Below are 24,136 nucleotides of genomic sequence, written 5' to 3'. Positions count from 1 at the left end.
AGTAATGATTGGGGGAAGCTTTAAATATCTTGGATCGCCTCTCAACGATAAGACTAAACTTTATACGGTTTCTTGACTGAAATTCACAGTAAATTACAAAGTTGCCGCGACAATGTTTAACTCTTCAAGAAAAGAACCAACACTTTATTCTCATAAACCCTTCCTGGCCTAAGAAGTATTTTAAAAACTTAGTAACTGAGGTGAGTTAGCCAAAAAAGAGGAGAGAAACGACGGACGCAACTGAAATGATTTCTAAAATATGACCATTCGATCCAAAACGTGAAACCTACAGAGAAAGTTGTATACATTAAGATAGGCAAAGGTGAAACAGACATCTAATCCGAATGAAATTTTCACGAATTCATGAAACGGAGGAAGAAACAGGCCAAGGTTGAAGAGGTGAAAGGAAGCCTCGATATCCTTTCCGAAAGGATACCACGATGATGGATTTGCCTGCAGGTAACTGGCGGAAGGACCAAGCACTGCAGACAGAGGCGTCACACTGCCTAGTTAAGAGCCAGAATTAGGATGCAAAAGATGTATTTTAAAACTTATTGCACTTCCTCGGATAAAACCACGATATTCCACTACTCACGTTTGTAAATCCTTGGAACACTACCTGCTCCTACTGTTAAGTCTTCCCCAACACAACAGCATTATCTAGTGACATTTCCATCCATTGGTTTTCTTATTTTCTAGCAAAGAAAAATAACTTCTGTAACCCAAAATTAACCATTCAATTATTTAAAAAATGGAAGAAAAACCAACTTTGGAAAAAAAAAATATATTTCACCTGAGTCATCTATGCCTCAATATTTGTTTGTTCAGTACAAACAAATATTTACTTTATGTACATACAAATAAAGTATACATTTAATGTATATAATAACATTTAAAACTTTTTTTAAATATTTATTTTAGTTATAATAAATTATAACTTTTCTTTCAAAGATAAATTTATAAAAATCACAATAAGAAACACTGACTGGACAATCGGTGACGTGAGATATTTTTCTTTTTACACAAGCATACAGGTTACACAAAATTATAATAAATTATAAATATTAACAATTATATAAATATATTTTGAATTCACTTTTGTATTAATTTGTATAATAAGTAACATATATGATTGCTTTATTGAAATTTTTTGAAGCCATACGAACGTCAAATAATGATGCTAATTTATTTATTTTACTTATGGGGGATCAAACCTTACAGGCATTCGGTACTATTGACAGAAATGCATAAAACCTTTTCCAGAATTTAACAAACATCTGAATGCAGTTTCTTCACTTCATCTTCAACGGAAGTTAAAGCTAACCGATTCTATCACTACTAAGTTTATAATTTTGATAGTTTATGCATAGTTTTATCGTTATAAACAAAAGTAATGGAGTTTGAGAGATTTGCCACACAGCCTCAAAATGAATAAAACCCAATAAACGTAGCTTTGAAATTAAAAAAGAGGATACAAGTGTTTTGTACAAGAGTTGCTTGAAAAATTTAGAAGTGGATGATAAGAGCCTAGAAGTAATTTTGTTCAAAGTTTCCTCAATCTTAGAATCATCTTTACTGAGATGGTATAAGCTAAGTGGGTATATTTTCTATTAGGTCAACTTGCTATACCATCTCCTGAAGAGTAAGATTTAAGCTAGTTTCTACATCACTAAGCTAGGATGCATTAACTCTTTTTTCACCGAATAATATCTGGATAATCGCAAAGAGTACTTCTTCATCAAGGACCAAGCAGGATGCATATAAGTTAGGTTAAATGTTAATTTTGTGCTTTCAGCCCACACCTGGCATCTATTATTCATTTGGTCCACTGTTTATAGCAAAAAACATACAATTATAGGAGATGTGAAAACTTGGAAGCTCGGAGTTTTTTGCCTACACAAAATTTGTTGCCGGAAAGTCGCCGAATTTTGTTTCAGATTTGTCTAACTTAAAGAAAACAACGAACGCATGTTTCGAGCAATAAAGAGGGTTTAAATAAAACCTTTTTTTAATTGAATGCAAAAAAACGTAAGGGTTGTTTTTCATCCGGTCTTTGGAAAACAAAAAGTATCGATCAAGTATTGTATAAATTGGGCTGTGAACTATAATTAGGCCTCATGTTACTTCCAAAATGATAGGTAGGGTTGATGTCACCAAAAGGGAAATAGGTCAATCTATCATTAAAGCGAGTCACTTAAAATTCTCACGCCACTTATAGTTAACTATACATATTCAACCAAAAAATTTTATAATTACATCTTATGTAAATTATTTTCTTCTTTTTAAAAAAATTATAATTAGTAATTGTTACAGTCACAAAACAAACAAGAAAAAACAAGTTTTAATGAAAAAAACAAAACAAACAAACAATAAATTCAATAAATAATTCCTTCTAATAAACAAAATACAACATAAGAGAACAAAAGTCAGTCTCACTCTCGCTTCAAACAATTCGGAACGCTCATGGGATAAATAAAAATAATAAAAAAAATATATATATAACATAATGTTATATAGTATATGATTTGCATTAAATTTAAATACATTAAACAGATATATTCGTGAAAAAAAAGATGCAACAAGAAAGGATGTGTTTTGTGCACCTTTCAGTCCTGGATTCTTTCTTCAAAGCGGTAGAGAATAAAATTCTAAACCGGCAATAGTTTAGGGTCTTAACAAACCCTTTTTGGTCGCCTTTGTGCCAAATAATTTTACCAAATGTCATTTTATAAAAAAAAAGAAAGGTTTTTTTTATTTAAACCGTAAACTAAAACTTTAATTAAATGCTTAAAATTACACTAGATTTGATCATTTTTAGAAGGTTGGACACGAGTTGCCCCTAAACTAGTTTAACTTGAGGTGAGCTAGTAACGTTCTACTATTTTTATAGCCCTTGAAAGAATATTGCACGAATAATTTTATGCCTAATTTTATAATTAGCAGATAACTTTTCCATTTTTTTTTTTTTTTTTTTTTTAGTTAAATCTGCTTGCACATTTTGTGGTACAATGATCAGAGAAATAGGTTAGTAATGGGTTATCAATTACATGTCCAACAAGGCCAAAATCCAAAGAAAAAGCTGGCTTCTTCGTAAGCGGTATTTTTATTTTGAATCGAATTAAAGTTATTGTTCTTATATTTTTTTCCTCTTATTTCTTTCTGGTCAGGAAAAGTAATGTTTCCACCTCCAATGTGAACCACATTTAATGCTACTGATCAAATAAGTAATTTTCTTGTCTGAATCTGCACTAAAAAAAATGAAAATTTAATAAATTATTTGAAATTAAAAACAAAAAAATATTAAATTTAACAAAGAGTAATTCCTGTGTTTTAGGTAGGCTTTACGTCTAATTTCCAAATTAAATAGGATTCGTGTACAGAGGCGAATAGCAGACATACTTCACTGTTAATTTCTCAAATTACCATTTAGTAAAATCGATGGCCTAGTACTGGAATCAAACATCGTACTAACAATACATTTCAACTTTGTGGGTCTCGCCTCTATAAACGTTCGGCTACTGTGGCGACATTTGTAAAATTATGCGCATTAAAACAATAAAATGAAATACCTGTGTTACATTTTCACTTAGCCCCTAAATTCTAAATTTTCTTAAAATAAAAAAAGATCATGAAATGTCATTACAAAAAACTTGTAGTTATGTAAAACAAAAAAATACAAAAAAAGGAAATTTATCATTAAAAACTAATATTACATTTACTAGTTAATGAAAATTTGTTTCTTACATAAAATAGCTCTGTTAGTTCTGAGAAAATATGATAAAATAAAATAATTAAAAAAACATTAGAACTCGATAAGCCAGTGACTCATTTCATTAATATATATATTAAGTATAAGTTGCACAAAAACTGAGACAAATTCATAGTTACTTGAAGAATTAAATAAAATCCTAAAAGTTGTAAATTGAAAACAATTAAATTTAGTGCTCTCTTTTCTTAACATTTACAAAGATTTGCTTAAATTAGGTAATTTTTAGAAGACTGGACATTCATTGTGATAATAAGACGGAAAAAACTTAGTTCTATTACAATTATCCTATAGAAAAAACCTAAAAACTAGTCATTAGCAAGCATAGTATTACCTGTCACTTGGACTGGAGAAAACAAATTTTATAAAAAGCTGATGATTTGTGCTCAAGAAAATTATACAGAAAATAGCTTAGCTCATAAAACAATTCTTCATAAACTGTTTTTTTTTTAATTATTAAAAGAGTAATCTCTCATAAATCAAATTTAAGGTTAGTGAAAAAAAAAACTTTTTAAAAAATGGCTTCATTCATTTTTGTTATGTTTCTCAATCTTATAATTTGTGTAAACAGCAAATAGTTTTCTTAAAATTTTGAACGAGGCACGAAGTTGCTTAATAGCAATTAAAAGAAAACTTTTAACACAATTAAATTAATTGGTGATTGATGCATAAAATTAAAATAAAACATCCCTTAATTTTTAGAAGTAATATGTTTTGACTAGGGGTTATTATTCAAATACTTAATATTAAAATTAGTTTTTTGCATTACGCAGCTTTTTTATTTTTTCTTCTCCTTTTTTCTCATGAATGTCATATGAACGAAAAACTTTGAATTTACACATTACTCAGTCATGGCCGAATAAGAGGATTAAAGTAATATAATCAATATAATTGAAAATATGAAAATTTGCCCCTTGCCTACTTCATGTTTTAGTCTCCTCGACGAGATTTTAGGGCTTTAAGGTCAGAACGTATCAGAACGATATGCGTACAATGCCGTCGAGGGCGGAGGAGAATCATTCGTCATAATCTGACAAAGTTATGGAATTAAACAGTTCACCTTTCCAAGCTATAACAATACAATAATGTTGAAATAATTGGATTAATAATTCTCTTTCATCCAACATTTCTATTTCTTCTATTCTGTGTCGTTCGGCTGGATCAATTGCAGAATAAACGTCAATCATTGTCCAAGCACGAGCTCCGTCCCAATTAGAATCTATAAATCTGTACAAGGATATAATTAAAAAAAATCATTAGGCAACGAATGTTTTGCTTTAAAACTGTCCAGTAGGGCAGTTGTATAAAGGTTAATCGTCAATATAGTTATACAGGTATCGGCCTACATAATTTTGTTCTTATCGTAGAACTTTGGTTGACTGACTGATTATAAATCAAGGCCAAAATAAGGGAAGAAATTAACCCAGTGGCTAGGTCACTGGAATGAACGCAAAGATCACAGGTTTGAGTTCAACTACATGCCCCAAGATTTCTTTTTAAGAGCCACTAAATACTCACTGCCTAGAGACGTTCAAGATGTCTGTATAAAAAAAAATCCTGAAGGACGGGCACTGACCTTAGATGTTGAACGCTTTAATTTAAATATAATAACAATGTGTAAAATTCAATTCCCTTTACTCCTTTTTTTGTTTTTATTTGAATATGCAAATAAATGTAAGTGCACTGCCGGCCTCCTGACAATGTTCTCTCGTTACAGACAACACTGTCCATCACCGGACAGTGAGCCGTAAGAAGCTCCTCGAAAGATCAAATCTAAGAGTCAGCAGCTGGATTCGAAGCAGGGTCCTCCGCGAGGGAATCCAATATTTTGTTTCCTTTCGCTTCGTGTACAGTTAACGGTTTTAGATGCTGTCTTTGGACGTAACTGTTCCTATGCGGTTGGATTGATTTTTATTCATAATTAAAAATCATCTCATTTTATTCACAGTGAATAAAAAACAGTCCAATAATAAATTGGAGTGCCACGGAATGTAAATCTAATCTAATTGAATCAATGGACGAAAAATAATAAAACAAAACTACTCCATGCGATCATGAAGGAGAGTACATAAAAGAACATAATAAAAAACTTTAACAAATTTGAAGAGATTAATTCCAAATGTAACTTTAAAACCCTTCAAAAGTTCAATTTAAAGAAAATAAACTCATAAATCTGACGCCAAGATCACTTAAAGTGAAAGCATTTCTTGACGCAAATGTTTAATAGCAATTTTTCCATCTCTTCATGGAAATATACCCTCTTCTAACTCCTAAAGCACATCTTCTAGAGGCATTTTTAACATTGATCAGTCCAAAAAGTTAACAAAAACTACAAAATCAAGTATCAAGTAATTCAAAGTAAAAATAGAACTTTTTATGCTTACCTTTTCGTCTGTGTTTCTAATGACCTACAAGAATCAACCCCAGATAATGGACAACCTCTAGCTCTTAAATTTTCCAACATTATTTCTCCAAACCTATCACACATGTTTACCTAAACAACAGAAATCGTCCATCTTATAAAGTTTATCAGAAGTGTGCCATATAAAATAAGTAATACATTTTCATTCAGAGAAATGAATCTTGTTTATTACTATCATTAAATTTAATTCCAAAATAAAATCTTACACTTCTAATAAATTTGATCAAGTACTTTGAGCAAACATAAATTGGGCTCCAAATTAGGATATTTACAGTGATAGTTGGACGTAAAGCCCGTCTGAAAAAATAGGTAATTCTTTTACTTTTACAATGAAAGATTTTTATAAATGAGTTATAATTCAATAACTCAAAAATAGGGAGTTTAATTCTACTGTTTTCTGAAACTTTATTTTAAAATATCCCTTTTAGAGATTGTCGTACAAAATAGATTATATAATTATATACACATTGTGTGGTGCTAGTATTTTAAAAAACATATACCTATTGAAAAAAGTATTATTAAACCTTCTGCGCTTAAAAAACAAATTACTTAACCATAAATAATGCACCAACTAACTTTTACTTAAGGACCTCTGCATAATAAACTAAATCTATATGGTATTTGCACATCACATCTATGACAATTAGAGTTTTTAAACATCTAGGTTTAATAATGGAACCAATTCAAATTTTGGATTCCATTTAAACGATGTACGTTACATGAGTTCGTTCGTAATTAGATTGCTATTTTGTCATCAGATCTTCCTAATAAAGTCCTCATATTAACAAATTCGAAATTTTGAGCTGCTCTGGACTTGCGACACATGGGAGTAATTTGGTGCAGTGATTGTGAAGTTAAGATGAGAATTCTAGCCCTCTTTTGAATAAAAAAAAAAGGAGGCTTCAAAATAAATGCAGCACAGGCATTAAAAAATTTAAATAAAGTTGCTAAGAGAGGCGAATAAAAAAATTATAAACAAGGCGAAAACAGGTACATAGATCGGTTAAACCCAAGAACTGTCAGCAAAATAGGTGGTCCGCTTTTACGATGCGTTACAGTAGGATGTAGGTAGGAAAGTGCTGGCATTGTGTCGTTGAGATTTGCAAGGATTTCCTATACGGTTCTCTGTGAGCCACATTAGTGAGGAAGCTTAAATGAACTAAGATTTCCCTGTGATGTTCTAGAAATGCTACTTGCCTCAATAGATTTAACAGCCAACTCTGCAAACACTGAGTTTGCAATTCTAAATAAGAAAACAAATTGAATACCTGCTCGTAATTCACGAAAAGCGATGTATGAAACTGTTGTACCAGCCAAGAAAGCAGATTTTCAATAGAAGCCGCCTCAATGTAAACAAGTACGCATTCAGCTAAGAAAAGTGTAGGTAAATCATAATTTACTTCTGATTCTCTAAGTTTTGTAGCTACCTCGCCCAAATTTCTTAAATCTGCCCCAACCAAATGGTAATTTCCTCCGTGTAATTCTGTTGAACTCAAACGTACTTCTCCATCTGTTGAAAAGCCATTCAACCATTACCTTATAAACACATTTTATTTATTATTTACTTATTTTGCCTAAGGAATTATTACATTTAGGGCCTTAAAAAGCACTTTCTGCAGAAGTTGGTTAATAAGATAAAAATTGAAATTGAATATTTAGAATTAGCTTTCAAATTTCGTTTTTTTTTTTCCTTTTTTTAAAATAAATTAATTTGAAATAATATATAAAATACTCCACTCGACTTTTTTGTAATACTTGAATAGGTGATACACTAGTTAAACTTAAACTACTTACAATAATCGTTTCAGATCAGTATACCCATCAGCTAACGAAATTTAGATCTTCAAAAAAAAAAAAACAAAACGAAGTGAGATCACTTTAATTTAACTAACTTACTTGAAACGGGCAACTAAAGCGGAAGAACTATGTAATTTCGTTAAATTACTTTACTAAAAAATGACGAGATTTAGTTATTAAGGGGTATTATTACAGGAGAAATACACAGAACGGCCAAAAAATAATAACATTCAACCTGAAGCTCCAAGCCCATCCAGGAGCACTTTGCTTCTCTTAATAGCGTAACATTTTCTCGCAGTAACGGTTGGAAAGTCAATTTCAGTGAAATTATCAAACTTATAATGCTGTTCCTTTAATCTCCAATAAAGTGTGTCATAACCAGCTCCAAAACTGATGATCTGACACTTTTCACCAGCCATCTATAAAATGTTAAACAGATCATCTTCAATTCATAAAAGCAGTAATTACTGTTCAACCCCAGAAATTTTACATTTTTTCGCTAACCTTAAGAAATCTTCTTACAAATATCCCTACTCCTTCGGTTCTTGCGAAATACCCCCTGTTAATTTCTGGGGGTTTTCTTTCAGTTCCCCTTACAAGTATATGAACAAATCGATCATCCCAATATCCCAAACGAACTGCAGACATTTTACACTCACTGGCATCATCATTTGTCGATTGTACAGCTTCATCAGTAGCCATATTTTTAAAAGATACACAACACAATACACCATCAACTACAGAAAACCTAAGCCTAAACAATCTCAAATGATAACATAACCTCACCCTTTCAGCTGTTAGGAGAGTAATACAAATATTAGTAGCATATTTAGCCTGCAGGTCAGAAGGTTATGATATGTCTTTTTATGGTTCGCCCGCGGTTTTAGTACTCGAATCATTATGTTTGGGAGAGTACACTTCCGAAAAATAATTCGGTCACCTTTTAAGACAATTAGGCATACGTATCTGAACAGGTCATTTAGGAGCGGATGTTGCTTTCGCAAGAGTCTTCCATCTGATGGATTAGAGCTGAAAGATTTTTTTGTAAACTCTTCAAATTGCAATGCTCTAGTTACAGACATTACCGAAACAGTACCATATCTGAATCCATCTAGTCTTCAAGGTTGGAACAGGAAGGGTGAATATTCAGTTTATAATTATGATATTAAGTACTAATGTCATCATTTTGATCATTATTTGCTTAAAATTTAGTGTATTTTGACGTATACGGTTGTCAGATGAATGTCAACGATACTGAGATTGTATGGTCCATCCTACAGTCAGCAGGCTTCTTGAAAACAAACAGAATTAAAGAAGCAGATATTATTTTGGTAATGACATGTGCAATCAGAGAGAGTGCAGAAACCAAGATTTGGAATAGAATACAACACCTGCGAGGTTTGAAAAGAACTAATCTTAAGAACAAACCACAATTAAAAATTGGCATTTTAGGTAGGTGGTCTTGGGTTTTTTTTTAACGGTATTAAATATGTATTTGGAAATAGAAAAACCACTGTAACTTCGTGAATGTACTAGGATGTATGGCTGAACGATTGAAAGAAAGGTTGATTGAAAAAGAGAAGGCAATAGATATTGTTGCCGGACCCGACAGTTACAAAGATCTTCCTCGTTTGTTAGCCTTGACGGACAATAACCAAGTTGCTGTTAATGTACTTTTGTCTCAAGATGAAACATACGCTGATATTACACCTGTGCGGCTCAACACCAATAGTGTAACTGCTTATGTGTAAGTCTTATTTTGTTCTTCCAATAAATAAGCCATTCTAAGTTAGTTCAATTATCTTTATTTTCAGATCAATAATGAGGGGTTGTGACAATATGTGCACATATTGCATAGTTCCATTTACTAGGGGCAAAGAAAGATCCAGGCCTTCGACTTCCATAATTAAGGAAGTATCAATGCTGTCTGAACAAGGATATAAAGAAGTTACTTTACTTGGTGCGTTTGAAATCTTAAAATATAATTTTAATCAATTACTAGGGATTTTTTTTTTTTAAAAAAAACTATATATTAAAAAGCCTAAATCATTTAACAGGATTTTTATGAAATGAAATCCTGTGTGTACAACCAAATTTTTCTTACCGCAGTTAACAGTTTTTTTAAATGATAGTTTTGGTTTTTGACCGTTGTTATTAGATTATCCTAGGTAAGGTATTGAGGTGCGGTCAATAAATATTGTAAACAAATTTCTTTTTTCACACCGACGTTTTTGTAAATTTGTTTGTTGTGTTCATAACAGTTATGATGATATAGCTCAACATTAAACTTCACAAATTTTATAATACCCTAAAGAAGGTAATAAATTTCGGTGTGAAAAAAGAAATTTGTTTACTATATTTATAATTTTTACCGGAGGTTCGCTTTAATTTTATAAATATATGATTCTAAAGAAGGAAATGTGGCGTCACAAAGTCTGAAGTTTGGATGTACTATGTGATGTAATATGATGATCACATATTAATTAAATGGTTTGCTAGAATATACATATATGGCGCTTTAGAGGAAAGCTAACTTCATCCTTCCTTAGAACACCCGGCACAACTAAGTTCTTCCTCCAATTTCGAGGCTATTTAAAAGGAATATGAAACATATTATGTATGACCAATAATATATTTATAGGGAATAAAATATTACAGAATAATGTTAATAACGTTTGAACTTAATGCGATTATTTTTTCGAGCTTGAGTTTTCAATCTTAACGTAGACCATTTTCTAAAATCAGTGATTCTGTCTTAGAAGCCTTATAAACGACATTTTCGAAAAGTTGACATGATCGTAATACTCCTCCTAGTGAAAGGAAGTTATACAAAATTAACAGAAATATTGGAACAAGGTTATTAGTTTTAGTAGTGTAGTGTAGTAGTCTTTTCAAGTATTCCTAATTGCCTTAAATTTAAACAGGGCAGAATGTGAACAGTTATAGAGATATTTCTTTGGATGTTGACGGAGATAATAGTACAAAAATGGCAAAAGGATTTAAAACTGTGTACAAAACGAAAAAGGGTGGTCTTAGATTTGCTCGTTTATTGAAGGAAGTGGCGTCAATTGATCCCCAAATGAGGATAAGATTCACTTCACCTCATCCAAAGGATTTCCCTGATGAGGTTGATTACTTTTTCTTTTTCATGGTTCCACTGTATGATTAAGCAAAAATAAATCTGTTAATTACGGTCAGGTACTGGAGGTTATTGCTGAACACCGAAATGTTTGTAGCAGTCTTCATCTTCCTGTCCAAAGTGGGAATAATGAAATTTTAGAAAGAATGCGAAGAGGATATACTCGAGAATCGTATCTTGAACTGATAGATCATGTAAGATCAATGATTCCTGAAGTAACTATATCAAGTGATTTTATTTGTGGATTCTGTGGAGAAACAGAAAGGCAATTTGAAGATACTCTTTCTTTAATAGAAAAAGTTGGATATCATGTAGCCTATTTGTTCGCTTATAGCATGAGAGAGGTATGTTTATTTTCTTTCAAAAATAATTGCACTCATTTCGTAACTTAATTCCTAATCGTTTGTATGATTTAGAAAACAACTGCTTTTAGAAGATTCGAAGATGATGTTCCATCAGAAGTGAAACAGGAAAGATTAATAAAGATGGTTGCAGCGTACAGGAAACGAGCCACTGAGCTAAACAGAAAATTCATTGGTGATGAGCAGACTGTTTTGATCGAAGGAGTAAGGTTTCGTTTTGTAGATACTTAATTAGATGTATAAAAGTACGGAAATTTTTCGGTTTCTGTCATATGTATATATTTATATATATGTGTATATTTCTATAGGAGAGTAAACGATCAAAAACGTTTCTAGCAGGAAGAAATGATGGAAACATTAAAGTAATAATTCCTTCATGTAATATTCCTTCTTTTAAGGGATCACAGGACCTGGCAGAAATAAAAAGTGGAGATTATGTTCGAGTGCTTGTAAGTTCATGAAAGCTACATAATCAGATTGAATTTGAAATTTTTGTTTTATTTTTTATTTACAAAAGGCATTTTTTAAATTTAATTTTGAGAATTTACAATATTTCACTTGATATTTTAACAGTTTCATTACGTGTCTTTTTCTTTTATTCCTTACAGTAAGATCCCAAAATGCATACTTCAACAACCGTGAAAGAGTGGCCAATTTAAAATGTAAATCCTCCATCACAGATAAATCATATATATGTCTAATGTGGATTTTAATTTTTCAGATAAACGAGGCCAATTCACAAGTTCTAAAAGGTACACCACTATTCCTCACAAAGTTGTCATAATTTTGTTTTTAACACATTTGATGTATATAAAATATAAATACTATTTCTGCCAATCTGTGTACAAGTATTATAATTTATTTCACATTCTAATTCTAGTCAATTCTTTTATTTATCAGTTATTTTATGATTTGTTTAAATACACATATGTATATCTATAGTCTTACCTATAGTGCTGCACAATAGAAATCACAAGAAAATATTACAAGTTTTCTTTATGTACATTTTTGTTTTTTAATTAATCTAAAAATATTAAATTGTTCGTATGCTGCGTACAATTTTATTTGTTTATGAAAATCATGAATCTTTATATCTGGCAAATTATTCTGTGTAAATAGTTACTTAAACAATTTTTTATCGGCAATTATTATTTAAAAATTGATAATACTAAATTAAAAAATAAATAAGAAACATTTCACCGATACGTTTTCTTTGTTAATGGTTGTAGATTTAATTGCAATTTTGTGCACTTCTCTCTTACATCATGGACAGACCGACAATTTCATCGTACGTTTTTTCATAACGCATCTCTTATGTATGTATCTCTTCCTCATTCATTACTTCATTTTAGAATTGTTATTTTCATTATTGCTTTATATGTAAAATAAGTTTTAATCATCCTTTACATTTTCCAAACGTAAGTTACAATTGTTTATAAAATGTTTCTTCTAATTATACAAATTGTCGCACTTTTTTCACGTCTGGTTTACAGGATATTGCTGATAGATGACTATTTTTCCAACCCTGATTTGTTAGTTTTTAAAGAAATTACCTTTCGAGACGTATAATTAGTATTTTAATATATTATTTTTAAATTCAGCTTTCTGTAAAAAAAGTAAAATTTCAGTTACGAATTTAATATTAAAATCAAAACTGCGCTTCTTTAGATTTTGTTAAACTAGTGCGTATTAGGAAGGGCTCAGCAGTTTTGGGATTTTGTCTGTTTTTAGAGTACACGTGAATAGGATATTCATTTTATAATCTCGCAGTAGTATGAAATGATTGTGCAAGAAAGTTCTTTTTCACGCAATGATGCTGAAAGAGATTAATTTATCTGCTTTCGTCTTTTATGCTAATTGCAAGCGCGTCCTATTTACTATATAGGAGTAATCAAATTTTAAAGAAAAGCAGAAAGCTTGAGGTTCGAATACCATACTACATCTGATAACATTCAGTCGACTGGAACTGAAAAATCCGCGATTGTCTAATTTTAAAAATAATTCACTCGTTTACTAAAATATTAAACAATTATTTATTATTTTTTCTGATTAAAACATAAGTTTTACTTAATTCATATGTCAAATGGGTGATAACGATTACACTTGCTTAGTTTTTTTGACACCTTGAATTTTAAAGGCACTTCCAAAACAAATTTTGGTGTTGAGCTAGTTGATAGACACATATATATTTGGTATGAGTATGCAGATATAAGTCTTGAATATAGTGAATAAATAAATGGAGGAAGGCCATTCACTGCATTTATCTCTTACAAAAAGTTTCAGCGTTCTCAAACCCATGAATAAAAAACATTCGCCACGCAAGCAAGACCTTTAGGAGTCAACTTTAACCAAAAGACACAGAATTCTAATTCTTGAATATGTCACACATTAGGTCTAACTGCTCTTATTACATGTTGCATTGTTTAAGTTAGGGATGGCTTTATGATAACATCTTCCTCATGCGCTGTGACAAGGCTTGCTTGTCTGAATTTGATGATAAACATGGATTTCTTATTGTTGCTAAAAGACACCTAAATATCGTTCTCTCACTTTTAAAAGCAGAGAGAGATGTGAAAAGATTATTGAAGAGGAACCTCCCACTTGCTCTCTAGGTACAGCACGCAACTACAAGCTTGAAGCAGACAAGTCGTTGGAACTGCCCTGTAGTAGTACAAAGGAATTTGAAATTCGGCTTCAAAAAACCTTTAAGGTTTTAAATCCCATTAGTGAACCAACATATCAGGTGAATCTGTTTAATGAAACACACAGCAAAAGAGGTGTTACATACGAGGTAATCTTAGCTATGTAAATTCAACTTAGTCAATGTTGCGATCTAACCTGATCCGGAAAACAGATCTGAAACTGTTTGGTCATGCTGCAGAAGAGAAATTTCTAAAATAATCTTGACACAGACTTTTTACACCAATTAGAATTACTCTGAACTGAAATACATTCTTGTTCTTGTTAATAAATAAATCATCGTTTTCATCCCTCAGCAGGGCTCTAGCAATCTACCGAAACCATGCCTATTTTTTGTTTTACCAAAGCAGACGAACCTTAAAAGCCCTCAGACAAAAGCCTGACTCAGCTTTAACTAAGAGATTCTTTTATTATTGTTATCAAGAGTGTAGTTTCTGCGGCCTAGCTTTAAAATTAACTAAAACTCTTGCAAAATTTCAACATAAAAAATTCCTAATTCATTTTTTAGAAAAAAAGTACTAAAGAAATCCTACACTTTGAAATTGCCTATAAACTTATGGGAAATAAAAGCAGCTTTCATAACTTTTAATGTTGCCAGTGATGAATTTTCTCGTCTGATGGATTTAAAAAATATTTCCATGACAACTTTTTCACAGTAATCGAATTCAAAAGCTACATAAAGATCTATAAATTAAAAAAAGATAATTTAAAAAATCTTTTAATTATCTATTTACACAACTCTGCCAGTTAGAAAAAAAGGGGTTAACACAAATATAAATAATAAAAAATAAAAACAAAACACTAAAAATGACTTAGTAAAAATATTTGATCTTTTTTGTACAGTGTGCAACATGATTTAACTAACCTTTGACATATATAATTATTATTTACAAGTACATATAACACTATACACAACTTAGATAAATTTTTTACTTTTTGTTCTTAAGTATAAATGTGCATTTATTCAAAAATAAGTGATTTTTCGTGGGCTTTATTAATACACAAAAAATTAAATAAAACATTGAAAAATCACAATTTAGCTGCAATATTAATTTTGCAGTCAAAAAATAAAATACAAAACTGGTACTGCGAGCTAGGGTGAAAAAGTGATTTTTGTTATTGGTGTTTTAAAAAACAAAATTTTAAATAAGCAGAGGTTATCGTCTCATAGAGCTATTCAATGGTTGCATTAAACTACCATTCAGGTAGCCGTACGTCGTGTACATAGTGTTTTGTTGTGGATCTTGTGCATACTGCCCTTGCATCATTTGCATGGGCAACTGTGTAGCTTGATTGATAAAGCCAGCGCTGTTTGCAATGTAGCTAGTAACAGTTGGCGATTGTTGTCGGGGGTAACCATTAAAACTGTTGTATTGGGCTAACATATTATGGGGTGGTGGTCTGGTTGTAGAGGTCATTTGATGCCTCTGATTTGCTTGGTAAAATTTATGATAATGATTTGGAGGTGGGGGAGTAGCATGCGACGATGGGGGCGGCGTTAGATCGACAGGAGGTGGAGGCGGCGTCATCGGTATGCCGTCCAGGCCATTAGTTAACTGCTGCAATTTTACCAGCGAACTTGGCGACGTACCTTGCTGGGTAGTCTGTAGATAAAAATTATTAGAACACGAAGGTAGTCGCTGTTGTGCAGCGGCTGTCGGCATTCCTCTTTGTCCCAACATGCTTACATATGATGGACTAAAATTACTTTGATGATAATGTGGTGAAGTTGATTGGAGGTGATGTTGTGGAGCAGATCTTGATCTACTGCTACTCGTACTGCTGGAAAGTTGCTTACTGCTTCGCTGTTGTTGAGCAGCAGTCGCATAACCCACATGCATGTGAGATGTTGCCGCTAAATGCGGATGATGTAGTGCAAGTCCTTGCTGAGCGCAGTCAGAATATTGAAGAGCACGCTGTTCTACAATTTCTCCACTCGACTGTTGCGATGCAGCTAAACCTAATTGATTAACGTCAAGTTCACAACCATATCCATGCATGCTATGGACAGGGTTAATAGAAGCTTCCGCCGCATACATCTGTACCTCTGGTGGCTTCACTTCTGCCTGCATCACTTCTTCCCTACGTTTGTGTTCGTCATCTAAAATAACTATTGGAGTACTACTTTTCTTTTCTTTCTTAACATGATGGACAGGTGAAGATGTTCTTTGATCATACATCCGTTGAACTGAACTCACTTTAGATTTGTCCAATGGAGGAGGTACATGAGGAGAACATCTTTCTTTTACTAGAGGCGGAGCCGTATCTACCACACTTTCTTCAACTGGTTTTGCAGGAGACATACTATCTTCACCTTGGGTTAAATCAACTTCCACTGGCAGCTGTAATTTCTTCGGATCATGTATAATAGGCACCAAAGGTTTGTGTTCTACTGTAAGTTTGGGTGTCATACTTAGAGGCTTATTGTCCATTGAAGCTTTATGGGAAACATTAGTAGGTTTATTTTCAACACTCGTTTTAATAGGAACCGATGATGGTCTTGCATCCATGACTGGTTTCATCTGAGGTGGTAGCGATCTGTTATCAGTCATTGATTTCTGCGATAAAGCAAGCGTCCTGCTGTCAACAGTTGGTAGAGGATGGTGGGGATGAGGATGTGGATGATGATGGTGGTGGTGGTGGTGATGAAGGTGATGTAGAGTTGGTGATTTTTCAGATACGTACTTAGGTGACATCGGTTGAGGCTGTAATTTTTCTACCATTGGTTTGTGTGGCAAAGAATGTGGCTGCAATCTTTCAACCACAGGTTTTGGAGAGGCCGGTTGTGAATGCATTCTTTCAACTAAAGATGATTTCTGCGATGGTAAATGTGGCGACGGTGAAGGTTTTTCAATTACTTGTCTCGGTGATGAGGGCTGATTTTGAACTTTATCTATCACATGTTTTGCTGATGATGTAGAAGGAATTTTGTCAATCATTGGTTTCGGAGGTGACGATTGAGGTCTACTTTCTACTAATAATTTCGGTGGTGATATTTGTCTTGCCTCTACCATTGAATTTACAGATTTAGGAGATGACGAATTACAATATTCGGATTTTGCCTCGAATGCACACTTTGGAGAAGGTGCCTGCTGTTTATTAACATTGCTGATGACTTCATTACTTAATGCTACAGCTGCAACATTTTGTTCCCCACCTGTCGAAGAATTTGATGAAAGAAGAGATGGTGGCTCCGTTTGTGATGGTGGTAAAACTTTAGTTGAATCTTCCTCAGCAGATGACACGGTTTGTGGTGAATCTATTTTCACCGGACTTGATTCTTTATTTTCCACCAGTGGCTGAGTATTATTGTCCTCTTTAGCGGGTTCTTTTTCAGAAGAAGATAATGTCTTTGGTGATGGCAATGGCTCTGAAGTTACAGTAGCAGTAGGTGTGGGTGTGCAAACTGTTGCAGGTACTTCCTCAGGCGGTAACTGTTGTCCTTCATTAGAAATAATTTCTTTACCCATGTTAGTCTCCTCTTCTATTTTTTGTTTTGGCTCCTCTACCTCCTAAGAATAAAAATAAATTTTAGAAATGAATCGAAAACTAGAGGCCCTGGTGCTTACACACTGTGGATGTACCAGAATGTTAATGTAAGCAGGTGAAAATGGAAATACCAAAATAAAAATTTGTTCAAACAATTACATTGCGTCTTTAAGATGTACGCTTCAATAACAGCTGACATTATGTTTGTAAAAATATTGAATTCTAAGGGCTATGGTTCATGATTCTGAATGTAAAAAAAGATTGTCAATATTAAGTAATCTCATAGAATAAAAATATAAAGGAACAAAAATACTCAAAGGTTTGTTTGCGTAACTTATGACAAACCATCAGCAAATATAAAAAATCAATTTAATGTATTTTACTAAATTACCTTAATTTGGGATTCAGTTTTGGTCGATTCATTGCCAACTTCATTATTAATCGAAGATAATTCCTTATCATCTGACTTTGCTTCTTCCAGCAAAACGTTGGCTTCTTGATTGCTCTTCGGCTCTGTAACTGAACAAGTATCTGTTTCAACACGGCTTGTTGTGTCAGGTATGATGGATGTTACTTCACGTAGTTTTGGCTCCTCTGTAGCAGTAGTTCCACCGATTTGTCCTGAATCCTGTTCTTTCTCAACGATCACGTTAATATTCTCAGAGGTAGTGGTGGATATTATTACCGTACTTACTGCTGCAGAACTATTAGCCATTTGTTTCTTCTTATTTCTCATATTTCGTCCCTGCAATTAGAATTTTGTTTCAAATTTTGTACACAATACATAGAGCATACGTCTCAAATCTCTAAAACAAAAATTGGATTCAAACTACAACAAAATCAACTCTGGTTTCAAAACCCAAAGAAATGTTTAAAAAGAGCAAACGACTATATAATCAACTTATTTAAATTTACATTATTTATTTCAAAAAATTTGGAAACGATCACGATTACAATAACTTTTTACTATTAACATTTTTTCAACAAATAAAAAATAGTTTTAATGCGGGATTCGAACCAGAGATCTCCCACTTACAAAATCCATATGTTATATATTACAATATTATTATTATTAAGTACGGAATATTACGCGGGCGCAGTTCCTATTTCGATCAATGAGGGATTTGCGAATTAAGGGTTTAGGTATCAAGCCAACCCTACAGTTGGGACTGGAAGTGTAGCGCTTACGGGCTCTGGATAGTCGGTGTGTACCGACTATCACCACCGACTTCCTTATTCTATATAAGTTGTTTCCTTGTTGTATATAAATATTATATATAAGAGTGAGAGGGGGAAGACCATTTTAGAAAGGGCACTTCTGGTGAATTTTTAATTTCGAAAGTATGACCTGATTTTGGTTCCATAAAAAGTAATCTAAAAAAAAGTAATTAAAGTCTGCAGCTTTCTGCTGACCTTTAATGTAAATAAAATTCAACTAACCCTTCTGGGTTTTACTCCCCACTTTCTCTGGACCTTCTTCTTTTTCTTGTCTTTAGGGACATGATCTTTTTCTGTAATCTCTTTCATCCAACCTTTTGCCTTTGCATCAATGCTATCAACGTCAACTGATTCACTTCCAACTGTAACAATCTTATTAGTTTTTTCTTTATCGCCAGGCAGTTCTTTGGTCCCATTAAGCAAATGTGGATCTTCTATTGAGTCTGTCTCAAATACTTTCTCTTGAAGTGATTCTGGTTGTTTTTCCTCTACAGTTTTTGTTTCAACTTCCAATGGTTGAAGAGCAAGCATATTAACACCCGTTTTTCGTTTCTTATTTGTCTTCTTTCTAGAAGATGACCACCATTTAGCCTTTTTCTTTTTTGATATAACTTTTTTAACTCTTAAATTTGATCTGTAAAAAAGAAGAATATCTATTGAGAAAGAAAATCATATAATTTTATTGAACTAAGTTAATAAACAAAAAATAAGTTTAAAAAAGAAAATTACAAGAAATTATTATTCCTAAAAAATTATTTTAAACTATTTTATGTAGATGGTTATTTTAGAAAACGGCCAACTATTTGAAATTGTAAAGTTATACTTCTGTTTCTTAAAATTTATTTTTTATTACAAACATCTAATTTTTCACACTGAAAGAAAATTGCTGAACCAAATAAATGGAAAGCCTCAACTTCAACAAAAAGTTTTAATCAGAAAAATGACGAATAAAAAGTAAAAAAATAAAATTCAGAAACTCTTAATAAGTAAAGTAACACAGAAAGCCAAAATTCAATTCAATCTCAGTAATAACTAATAACTTTATTTTTTACCTTGTCTCTGGGAGTAACTTTTCCGTTATTACTTCTTTTTGCTTTTTCTTCTTAGCCCATCTGTCTTTTGTAACAATTTGTTTTTTAATACCTTTCGTTAATGCCGCGTTACCTAAATAATAATAATAAGCAATTAGAGAAGGGATTAGCTGGGTGGTTAGCGAATACTGGATTCCAACGCGGATACCACGGTTACGAATCCAGCAGCTGCTGGACCTAAGATTTTTTTTTCTTCCTAGAAGCTACTTACAGCTCACTGGCCGGTGATGTGAAAGTGTTGTCTGTAACGAGAAAACACTGTCCGAAGACCGGTAGTGCACTGAAAAAAGCTATGGACGCTAATTACCTTAGATATTGACATAAAAGCAATGAACACTTTTATGAATTTGATTGCTTTATATATATATATTTTTTTTTTTACCTTTAAAACACAAAAATCGATATAACTTTTATGCGTACCAGTTTTGGATGAATCATTTGCAGGAAGTTGTTCGTTTTGGGTGCTCCTTCTAGACCTGCTTGATCGCCGGGTGCTTGAATCCTGATAAAATATGATTGAATTAGTGGTTTTAACATCCATATAAAACCTAAATGAAAAATAATTTACTACAAAATAAGCGCTTGTGTAAAAATACCTGTTTAACTGAATCTATGGATGCATCATTACTAGTAACCGCAACGTTGCAGGCTGAAGATGCCGATGGAAGTTTTAGTCTGCTGGGTTTAATTATAGGACTGTTGATAGCAAGTTCATTTAGAATGCCTGTTCTTCTTCTCTTTCTTTCTGTAGGCTCATTATTTTGAGTAACATTTATCAATGGAGAGTCTGTGGTTATATCATCGCCTCTATTAAGTCTTTTCTTCAACAATCTGCGGCCTCTCTCAGTAAGACCATCTTGCAATGGATCTTCATGGGTAGCATTTTTAGTTGCAGGTGTTTCCAGAAGGTCACTGCAGGATACTGCTTTTTTATTTGCTTCCGCTTTTCTCTCTGTAGGAGACTCATTTTCACTGCCTTCTCTCTTTGGCGGAAAAGTTCTGTTGATAAAATAATTAATACTACTTTAAAAATGTACAACAGGTCTTCATTATTAAGTAAGAGTCAGCACTACAAAAGTGTATTACATTAATACAAATGAAAGATCCGAAAAAAGAAATATTACTTTACGAAAACATTTATTACAAATTTACTCTGCAAAGAAGAATTAGTGATAAAATCGATTTGTTTTAGCAAAAAACTAGTGTATACAAATTTCCTATTTGTTTTGATTTTGGGGGGGGGGGTAAAGAACAAAATAGGCAAACCGTCATATTAATGTTCTCCAGAGAAAACCCACTTGGATTCAGATACAACAGAAGATTCAGACTAGAATGTAACTTAAAGTACCTTCCTTCCATTGCCAACTTTACGACTTTTTCTTTACCTTCAATGCCAACCACTACTCTGACACTCAACTCAGCAGTTGATCTAATTCCTTTTGCACCATTTCAATCTAAATTTTTAGGTCAGAGAGACATCCTTCACCCGATATTCTTCAGCCTTTTATGGTCTAGTACTAGTACTGCAGTGCGATTTAGAAAGTCATAACTTTTAACCCGATGAACTTTATTTATTTTATTATTTTTACTTTGTATTTTACTTATTACTCAATTCTACAAAAGAATGACGTACAAATACTTGTTCCATATTGAAGGAAGTAGATTCAGATTAGTAAAACGATAAATTTTCTTTAAATTTTTTAAATAGCTTTTACGTAGTTATTAATTGCAAGCAAACATTATTTTGGCTAATTGTAGCTTTTTTCCTGACTAAAAGGAATTATTTCGCAACTTGTGTAAATAACGACGTAAATCATTGCAGTGTATTAAGACGTCTAAAATCTTTGAATAAATACATTATACTATTGCGAAAGGTTTATTTCCTAGTTTTAAAACCGCTGTTAAAATAATAGTTATTTATTTAACAAGTGTGGATAGTAGTACTTTTCCTCACACGAGGCAGGGTTTGTACCCGAGTGTGAGGAAAATACTTTACACTCGAGTTAATTATTATATTTTTTCTGCAACCATTAGGATTATTAACTAAAAAGAAAACTAAACAGGAATCACTAGAATCCATTTTAAATTTCTATAAGGTAAAACTATAACCTTTTTAACTGTTATAATTAAAAAATATCTAATTATTTATTAAAATATTATTTTTATTTCTATATTCCTTTCAATTTTTATTTTATTTTTTTAAAATTCGTTTTTTTTTATTAATTATTTAGATAAAATACATTTAAATAAGCTCATTAAAGTTTTACAGAAAATATTTAATAACAAAACTTCTTATATCAAGGAAGCAAAATAAAGTTTATTCACTCACTAGTGAGGAAAGTGACACTAATGGGAATTTTTCCCCAATAGTGAGGTAAAGTTGGGCATTACACAGCTGATTTTAATTGAGTAATGAGAACATTCCTACATGGTTGCAGAAAAAAGAATAATAATAGAATTGGATTTAGTCACACTTACTCTACGTTAACGTAGATATAAATACACTTACTTTTTCGGTGGTCTGCCCACTCTGCCTCTGCGCCCAGAATATCTGTAACGACGACTGCGAGCTGATTTATGCGGTGGTAGTTTGACTGAATCCCTAGACGCCGATGGAAAGTTATCCCAAGAAGTAATAGGTTTGGGTCTAATCTTTACATCTACATCATCATCTAAATCGTCTACATCTATTTTATTCAAGTCATTTTCATCGTCGGCATCATCAGCTTCATCTTGAGACTATTAAATGTAGAGAAATATATTCCATAAACGGAAATTCTGTAGCCATTCTAACGGAAATTTATTTTAATTTTAATTAACAGATTAAAGTACCTGAATCTTAAATGGATTCACATAATTAGAAATAAGTGGTGTCCAACGCAAAGCTTCTGGATCAATCTTTATTCTAGGTTTAGTTTTTATTCTTTCTAAGTAGCTATCAACTAAAGGCCAATCTACAATTACAGCAAGACCACATCCTCCCTCATCGGCATCCCGTTTCCAAGGCTGTATCATACCCATTAGCTGCATCATTTCAGCGATATCTTGCGGATGAACACCTGAATAAAATAAACAAAAGAAATGAATATAACTCAATATTAATTGAGTAATTGTGTAAAAAATAAAAATTAAAAAATACATTAAGTTTAAAAGAGAATATTACTTTGAACATTGAACTCTATAGATTCAGTCATTTAGATTCTAAGTGTAATTCTTAACTCCCAAACCAGCTTTCCTACTTAAGTAAGCAATACTTTAAGACAAAATATGCATTTTTTCCTTAATTATTTGCTGTATTCGTAGTTTAAATAATAGATTAGCAACATAATTTGGCGCATTTCCGCGAAAATTAAATTTTTTGCCTGCAACTAAATAATAGCAAGAAAATAAATACGAGGGTCGTTTGAAAAGTTCGTGCAAAGTCAGAGAGATAGCACTACTGGCGCGTATCGAGGTTATGCTTAGTTGGTAGCATCTCTTGGAAGAACACACACCAAGTTTCAACCACATCGGTCTATTTCTTTGTGTTTGGCATTCGTTTGAATCGAGGAAGTCGAGTGATTTTCAAAAAATGGACGAAAAAGAATTTCGTGTGTTGATTAAACACTACTTTATGAAAGGCAAAACGCCTCAGGAGACTAAAGAGAAGCTTGATAAACATTATGGTGACTCTGCACCTTCGATTAGAACAGTTTATAAGTGGTTTCAAAATTTTCGGAGTGGCTATATGGGCACAAGTGACGCTGAACGTTCTGGACGCCCTGTTGAGGTTACTACTCCAGAAATCATTGATAAAATCCATGATATGGTGATGGATGACAGAAGAGTGAAGGTGCGTGAGATTGCTAGTGCTGTGGGCATCTCGAATGAACGGGTACATAATATTTTGCATCAACATTTGGACATGACAAAGCTATCCGCAAGATGGGTGCCGCGATTGCTCACGCTTGACCAAAAACGAAATCGTGTGAAGTGTTGCAAGGACGGTTTGCAGCTGTTCCAGAAGAATCCGCAGGACTTTAAGCGTCGTTTCGTTACTGTGGATGAAACATGGATACATCACTACACTCCTGAGACCAAAGAACAATCTAAACAATGGGTTACCAAGGGGGAATCTGCGCCAAAAAAGGCGAAGACCGTTCCTTCGGCCGG

At 32.6% G+C, this 24,136-nt stretch overlaps 3 protein-coding genes across 12 annotated transcripts in view; 1 reads left to right on the top strand and 2 right to left on the bottom strand.

The window, feature by feature from the left end:
- Nucleotides 1-2,948: 2,948 nt before the first annotated feature.
- On the bottom strand, nt 2,949-8,687 carry LOC141458693 (leucine carboxyl methyltransferase 1). Its single transcript, XM_074137014.1, has 5 exons — nt 8,490-8,687; nt 8,221-8,404; nt 7,457-7,698; nt 6,151-6,260; nt 2,949-4,993 (listed from the first exon to the last, which is right to left on the bottom strand). Exons 1-5 carry the CDS (start codon nt 8,685-8,687, stop codon nt 4,783-4,785), a joined length of 945 nt encoding a protein of 314 aa, XP_073993115.1. The 3' UTR covers nt 2,949-4,782.
- Nucleotides 8,688-8,885: 198 nt separating this feature from the next.
- On the top strand, nt 8,886-12,323 carry LOC141458684 (CDK5RAP1-like protein). 3 transcript variants are annotated; one of them, XM_074136992.1, is made up of 9 exons: nt 8,886-9,123; nt 9,198-9,437; nt 9,522-9,732; nt 9,800-9,945; nt 10,910-11,112; nt 11,193-11,468; nt 11,541-11,690; nt 11,795-11,935; nt 12,208-12,323. In XM_074136992.1, exons 1-9 carry the CDS (start codon nt 8,886-8,888, stop codon nt 12,268-12,270), a joined length of 1,668 nt encoding a protein of 555 aa, XP_073993093.1. In that variant the 3' UTR covers nt 12,271-12,323. The 3 variants fall into 3 exon arrangements, with proteins under 3 accessions (XP_073993093.1, XP_073993092.1, XP_073993094.1); XM_074136991.1 differs by having other exon boundaries at nt 11,184-11,468; XM_074136993.1 differs by having other exon boundaries at nt 8,983-9,123; nt 9,224-9,437; nt 11,184-11,468.
- A 2,565-nt stretch (nt 12,324-14,888) lies between these two features.
- The window catches only part of enok (histone acetyltransferase enoki mushroom), a 46,720-nt gene continuing 37,472 nt past the window's right edge, over nt 14,889-24,136 (bottom strand). For all 8 annotated transcript variants that reach the window (XM_074136974.1, XM_074136979.1, XM_074136976.1 and 5 more), the window contains 8 exons: nt 22,817-23,043; nt 22,494-22,723; nt 20,581-20,983; nt 20,405-20,486; nt 19,946-20,057; nt 19,116-19,527; nt 18,067-18,420; nt 14,889-17,698 (listed from right to left, as the gene is read on the bottom strand). In XM_074136974.1, the coding sequence (XP_073993075.1) occupies nt 15,344-17,698; nt 18,067-18,420; nt 19,116-19,527; nt 19,946-20,057; nt 20,405-20,486; nt 20,581-20,983; nt 22,494-22,723; nt 22,817-23,043 (4,175 nt within the window). In that variant the 3' untranslated portion in view covers nt 14,889-15,343. The remainder of the gene's footprint in view (nt 17,699-18,066; nt 18,421-19,115; nt 19,528-19,945; nt 20,058-20,404; nt 20,487-20,580; nt 20,984-22,493; nt 22,724-22,816; nt 23,044-24,136) is intronic.

Source organism: Rhodnius prolixus, unplaced genomic scaffold, assembly GCF_049639745.1.
Source record: "Rhodnius prolixus isolate KJV_2025 unplaced genomic scaffold, Rpr scaffold_5, whole genome shotgun sequence".
NCBI classification, from domain to species: domain Eukaryota; kingdom Metazoa; phylum Arthropoda; class Insecta; order Hemiptera; family Reduviidae; genus Rhodnius; species Rhodnius prolixus.
Note: the sequence above shows the minus strand (reverse complement) of the source record. Positions and strands in the feature narration are given on the sequence as shown.

What these genes read in the sequence shown, in the direction of transcription:
- LOC141458693 (XM_074137014.1), bottom strand. Translation starts at nt 8,687, where the DNA reads ATGGCTACTGATGAAGCTGTACAATCGACAAATGATGATGCCAGTGAG. An exon ending in TTGTAAGAAGATTTCTTAAG is followed by an intron (nt 8,405 to 8,489) that starts GTTAGCGAAAAA and finishes AACATTTTATAG; the next exon opens with ATGGCTGGTGAAAAGTGTCA. An exon ending in TTAGAAACACAGACGAAAAG is followed by an intron (nt 4,994 to 6,150) that starts GTAAGCATAAAA and finishes ATCCTTGTACAG; the next exon opens with ATTTATAGATTCTAATTGGG.
- LOC141458684 (XM_074136991.1), top strand. Translation starts at nt 8,886, where the DNA reads ATGTTTGGGAGAGTACACTTCCGAAAAATAATTCGGTCACCTTTTAAG. An exon ending in TCAAGGTTGGAACAGGAAGG is followed by an intron (nt 9,124 to 9,197) that starts GTGAATATTCAG and finishes CTTAAAATTTAG; the next exon opens with TGTATTTTGACGTATACGGT. An exon ending in TCGCTTATAGCATGAGAGAG is followed by an intron (nt 11,469 to 11,540) that starts GTATGTTTATTT and finishes TGTATGATTTAG; the next exon opens with AAAACAACTGCTTTTAGAAG.